The following is a 6,000-nucleotide window of genomic DNA, read 5'->3' on the forward strand; positions in this document are numbered from 1 at the left end:
TGCTGGGGCCCCACCTTCTGCCCCCCAACACCCTTGCCCTATTGAGATGCACCTGGAACGGGTAATTTTACACAACCAGCTCTTAGGGTCCCACCCCCTCCCCAGCCTCCAAAGGGTCCCCAGCCCTGCCCCAGGAGTATATTATAAAGCAGGATCTGGGGTGCAGGCTCCTGTCAGTGCCAGCATGTCCTCACCCCCCACAACCTGGGGTCCCTCTCCCCTGTGGGGATGTGGGGTGGCGACGTTAACATGCTGTGGTGACTCTTGTGAATGCCCTGCCTTCACAGAGCCATGGTGAGCCTGCGGGTGGGATAGACCGGACAGAACCTGGACAGGGAAGCTGCCCCAGGCCAGGAGGGTGAGGAGGGAGGGGCTGTATAAACCTCAGCAACTGTGGAAGAATTTAGGGAGAGCTGGGAGCAGTGTCCCAGGGGACAGCAGGGACGAGGGTGGGCAGAAAGTCCCCTCCCATATGGAAGACCCTCCAGACCCAGGCTCCCTGCTGTGGGTGCCCAGGGAGGGTGGGGCCACCAGGACCACCACTACACATGCCTTTGCTGTCTAGGGCCAAGGAGCCCAGAAGGGAGGGGCAGAGTTGGTGCTCAAGAGGTGTTTGTCCACTTTTCCCTGTCCAATGTGAGCCAGCAGGAGCAGAGACACAGGTGGTCTCTGTTGGGGGGAGGGAGGCAGGCAGGGCCCAGTGGGAGGATGAGAGGGCGGGTGGAGAGGCCTGTCCCCTGCTCTGCGTGCAGACCCCTCCCAAGCTTACACAAGGCCCTGCTCTGTTTCTTGAGGACAGGCAGGGAGAGATGGCCAAGGCCATAAGTCACTGCTAGTTTGGGGACAGCAGAGCCCCTCTGCACCCAGACCCTGTGTGCCCACCCCAGCCAGATTCAGTGGTCGGGGTCAGAGGACGTGAAGCAGGGGGGTTGGATTCAAGGGTAGAAGGGTCATCAGTGTGCCCGTGAGCACACATTTGCACACATGCAGACCCACGTGCAATACACTCGAAAATGTGCACACACACAGACTCATGTGCAGCTCTCAGAAATGTGTGCACACACTCAGAAGTCTGTGCACACTCAGAAATGTGTGCACACACTCAGAAATGCAGGCATACACTTAGGAATATGTGCACACAGAAATGCATGTTCATAGTCAGAAACAACGTGCACTCAGAAACGTGTACACAATCATGCATATACACAGAAACACGTGCACACACTCTGGTCACCTGTGAATATTCAGGCGTGAACACGAGACACGTATGTGTGCACACTCTGACATGGGGGTCTCATTCAGACACATGTATGAACAGGCACAAGTGTTCATGCTTGAACATGTAAACACGCACAGTTCCAGACACAAACACAAACTTACACAGACACATAGCAATACAGACATATGCACACACATACACTCAGTCTCACACTCAGATTCCCAGACATACACGCAGACACAAGCACAACCCACCTACCCCCATTCACTCAGATGCACACACACACACACACGGAGTGCGCACGGACACACTCAGATGCACACACACACACGGAGTGCACATGGACACACTCAGATGCACACACACACAGTGTGTCCCTGGCAGCAGAGGGCTCGTGGCGGGTGGGCTAGGTGTGGTTGCTGGAGCAGTTCTGTTCAGGGGCCCCTGCTGAAGTGGGGTCCTCTGTAAGCCCCGCCTCTCGCTCAGTGGCAGCACCAGGAAGGCGGGTCAGGTGGGGCTGGTCTGTGGGGTCCCTGTAGCACAGGGTGGAGTCAGGGGGAGGGCTGGCCCCCCTCACTCACCACCCAGGGGTGGCAGAATGAGGCTGGGTCAGTTACACAGAATATCCGGGGTCCTGATTAAGGGAAAGAACTGGGCACGTGTCCAGACGTTGAGGGCACAGAAGATATGGACCTGAGACCCCTGTCTCCCCAGGCCAGAAGGGGGCTGGCTGAGCAGGGTCTCCGTCCACAAGGACCAGGCCTGCAGAGATGTTCCCTGTGCCCTGGGACCCCAGTGCACTCAGGCCACCACCCCAAGGACCCTAGTGACACCCCAGCAGTGTCCAGTGCCCTGAGCCCCCCGCCCTCCTCACCCCAGTGAGAGCACTGAGCGGTGGGCCACATGGCTGAGGAGGAAACTGAGGCACAGAAAGCGGGCATGGTGCCCGCCATAGGACACGGCCTACCTGACTCCCACACACCACCCCCAGCCCGGGTCATGGCATTCACTAGGGTGGCAAGTGGATGGTTTCAGCCGACGGGCGTTGGTCTCTATACTTAGGGGGCTGCAAGCTTGATTTCAGGAAAGCTCCGTCCGCTGAGAGAAAAGTCCTGGTTTTTTATTAACATCCGTGGGCCCAGCCTTCCTGGGAGAGGGTCTCCAAGAGGCCTGGCATCATCTTCCCCCGGTCTAGGGGTTCCTGGCGCGGCAAAGACCAGCTCCGCTCCTGTCTCTTCTTTCTCGGTGACAGGAGGCCACTCTGGTCTCTGCTCTCTTGTTTAGTCTCCTTTATATCGTGTGTGTGTGTGTGTGTGTGTGTGTGTGTGTGTTATGCTGGGCTCTAACCAAGAGGTCGGCAGTTTGAAACCACCAGCCGCTCTGCAGGGGAGAGGTGAGGCTTTCTGCTCCTGCGGAATGACAGGAGCAGCTCTGCTCTGTCCTGGCAAGTTGATGTGAGTCGGAATTGACTCGAGGGTGGCACTGCAGGTTTTTGGCTATCTCAAAAGAGATGGATTCAAAATAGAACCGAATCCCACGGAAGGCGCCCCGCCACTGGTCCTGCCTCAGCAGCATGGCCGTGGCGGGATAGGGAAGTCACAGCAGGGCACGAAGCACCCGGCACGGCCAAGCCGAGCCGACATGTGTCTGGGGGCACAGAATGCAGCCAGCAGTGGGCCACGCGGGCCGGATGAAGTGGGGGATCTTGTTGTACCCATTGCCCTGGGATGTGCCGGGTGGGGGGAGGTGCAGCTGCCCCCACCAGAGTCAGCCCCTCCCATGGCAGCCCCAGCCCCCTGCAGCTGCACTCTGTGGGGTGGGCGTGAGGGTCCCTCCCATTTGCCAAGGAGACCCCAGGGACCTGGACGTGCTGTGTTCCCACGTCCTGCAGGGTGGTGTTGGCCCTAAAAAGTGCCGCCCTCCCTGGGAGGGTGACAGGAGTTCCAGTGGCCAGCCTGCACCCCCTTTTTTTTTAAGAAGGAGACTGTGGGTAGAGAGAGCTTTGTCCTTTTTAAACAGGGTTGTTGGGGTGGAGGGTGGGGGGGTCAACAAGGCGATTTGACCTATACAGACCCTGTGCACAGCAGAGCGAAGCACTGCCCGGTCCTGCGCCAGCCTCAGAAGGGCTCCTGTGCCCGTGCCCACGGCTGCAGCCACAGTGTCCGTCCGTCTCACTGAGGGCCGGCCTCTTTCTCGCCGCCCCTCCACTGTAGCAAGCACGATGGCCTTCTCCGGGGACTGGTCTCTGCTGGTGACATGTGCCAAGTCTGCGAGATGGAGTCTCGCCCTCCAGGCCGTCCTGCTTCCAGGACAGGTGCGCGTGTCCTTTTGGTGGCCTGTGGCACTTCCAGTAGTCTCCAGCGTCGCTGCCACGCAACTTAGAAAATGGGCTTCTTAACAACAAAGGACTCTCTTATTTGGGGCATGCTCACTGCAGGACGAGCCGGGCTGCTGGCAGGAGGGGGCTCACAGTGGACAACCACCCCAGGTGTTGTTCCTGTCTGCTGTGGGGCCAGGTGAGACCTCAGCCTCCGAAATGACAGGGGAACAGCCCCCCGCCGAGCTGCAAGACGACCCGGGGCCACGCAGGGTGCCTGGTGTGGGGGTCGATGACAGGAGGATCAGCTGGGCTTGGACACTGGACAGACATCAGGCCAAGAGGCCGTGGGGACCGATCGGTGTCTGTCAGCTCCCAGCAGGTGCTGCTTCAGAGGGCCAAGGGGGGCGGATCTGCCCCCCCACCAGCTCTGTGGGCAGCAGGGGTGGCAGAAGCCAGCCTTCGGGAAGGTTCTACGGAGCCTCCCGCCATCAGTGGGCTGCGTGGAGGGCTGGCCACACCACAGGCCACGGAGCGCCTGGGTTTGTTTATTGTGTCCATCTTCATGTTTTATTAAAGCGTGCCCCTCACTCTGCTGTTGTCGTGTTGATGGTGCTAATGGAGGTCAAGCTCACACGCCGTCACTCGCTGCCATCGAGCTCTCGCTGACTCACGGCGGCCCCACAGGACAGGGTAGGACCACTTCTGTAGGTCTCCCAGGTGGGAGCAGAACGCCACCTCTCTCTTCCAAAGAATGGTTGCTGGGTTCGAACTGCTGACCTTGTGGTAAACACGGTGCCAGCCTCCATCCGGCGGGGTGAAAAGATGGGGTGGGGTGGGGGAAGCAGTCACAGTGGGCCAGAGAGCGACTCTGGCTGCTGGCAGTGGGGGCAGGCTAGTGCCCGCAGCCTTCAGTCTGCATTCGGAGAACCACTGCCCTCCCTCTGCACCAGGAGGGGATGCTGTGATCGATAGAGGAAAATTGGGAGTCGTCTGGCGTGGGTCCACAAATCATGCTCCTGGAAGCCAGAGTCTGGAGACCGAATGATGCGTTGCTTTAAGCAAATCTGCTGCACAGGACCTCTCTAGAGTGTGGTGAAGCACGGAGGTTTTTCCATTGGGTCACGCGCACGTGAAAGTTGGACACGGAGCATGGAGCAGGGGAGAAGAGGGGATGCACTTAACGGTGGGCTGGAGCAGAATATTGAAAGCACCCGGACTCCTGGAAGGACAAACAGACCCGTCCTGGGAGAAGTGAGGCCAGAGCGCTCCTGAAGAAGCAGAGGATGCGACTTCACCTGACGCACTTTGGGCAGGATGTCAGGAGAGGCCAGGCCCCGGGGAAGGACATTGTGCTTGGCAAAGCGGAGGGGCGGCAAAAAGAGGAGGGCCCTCGCCCAGATGGACGGACACGTGGCTGCAGCAACCGGCTGAGGCACAGGGAGCGGTGAGGGCGGCACAGGGCCGGGCGGTGTTCTGTTCTGCACCCGTGGGGTCGCGGTGGGATCCTGACAACTGTGTGCCAGGACCACGTGCAGCCTCTCAGCGGGGCTGGGCCTCTTACAGTGGGGGCGCTCGGGGGCAGCAGTGGCAGGACACAGCTTGAAGAATGATGTCGCCCACATCGTGGGGCGGTGTATAAATGTGGGGTACGTTTTCACTCCCTGAGATCGAGGAAATTTAAAATAGAGAAGATATTGCGCGTGGCACTCCATTTTACCAGTGATTCACAGCCCCTGGGTGGCCTCGTGGTGAGCACCGACCGGGCTGCGTGAGAGCAGGACAGGCCAGCAGTTCGAAACCACCAGCCGCTCCACTGGAGAGTCAGGTCTTCGCTGACTGTGCCGGTCTCAGACAGCCCCAGGGGGCAGGTTCACCCTGGCTATGGGGGCCCCAGGAGTCGGCATCCACTCGATGGCAGTCTTTTTGTTTGGGTGGGGGTGGGGTACCGGCTGAGACAAGTGGCATCAGGCTCAAAATCCAGAAGCACAGGAGATGCTGTGCCCTGCCCCTGCCCCCAGCCCCACCCCTGAGAGGCCCTCTCGACGGATGTCCGGGGGGTGGCCTCACTTGGGCCAGGCTGGCTCTGCCAGGGCTCCTTCTGTACCCCAACCCCCAGGGGCCACCCCGGCCTGGCCAGCACCCCTGTCGCCTCTCCTGGCCTTCATCTGGCGGGCTGCCTGGACCTCGCTCCTGGCCCCTCACAGTGACCCAGGATCAAAGACCCACTGGCTGCTCAGACCCCTCGGTCAGCCGGCTCAGACCCCTTGGGAGCTCCGGCCAGCCTCGGGGACACCATAACCTTGAGACTTGAGAGCGAGAGGGACTGGCCAGGCCTTTGCTATGACACCCCCCCCCCCATGTCCGGCCTTCATGTGGCAGGTCACTATCTCTGTCCCTGGTCGGCAGGCAGAGCCGGGCTCTCAGGGGAGAGGACAGGATTCCCCCCACCGGGGCCCCTCCC

General features: G+C 60.2%; 1 protein-coding gene across 1 annotated transcript in view; it reads right to left on the reverse strand.

Annotated features, from left to right (window-relative positions):
* Nucleotides 1-5,161, reverse strand: part of AATK (apoptosis associated tyrosine kinase) — a 31,058-nt gene extending 25,897 nt beyond the window's left edge. The window contains exon 1 of the mRNA XM_075559709.1: nt 4,844-5,161. Within this exon, the coding sequence (XP_075415824.1) occupies nt 4,844-5,161 (318 nt within the window). The remainder of the gene's footprint in view (nt 1-4,843) is intronic.
* Nucleotides 5,162-6,000: the final 839 nt, after the last annotated feature.

Source organism: Tenrec ecaudatus, chromosome 10 (genome assembly GCF_050624435.1).
Source record: "Tenrec ecaudatus isolate mTenEca1 chromosome 10, mTenEca1.hap1, whole genome shotgun sequence".
Taxonomy (NCBI): Eukaryota; Metazoa; Chordata; class Mammalia; order Afrosoricida; family Tenrecidae; genus Tenrec; species Tenrec ecaudatus.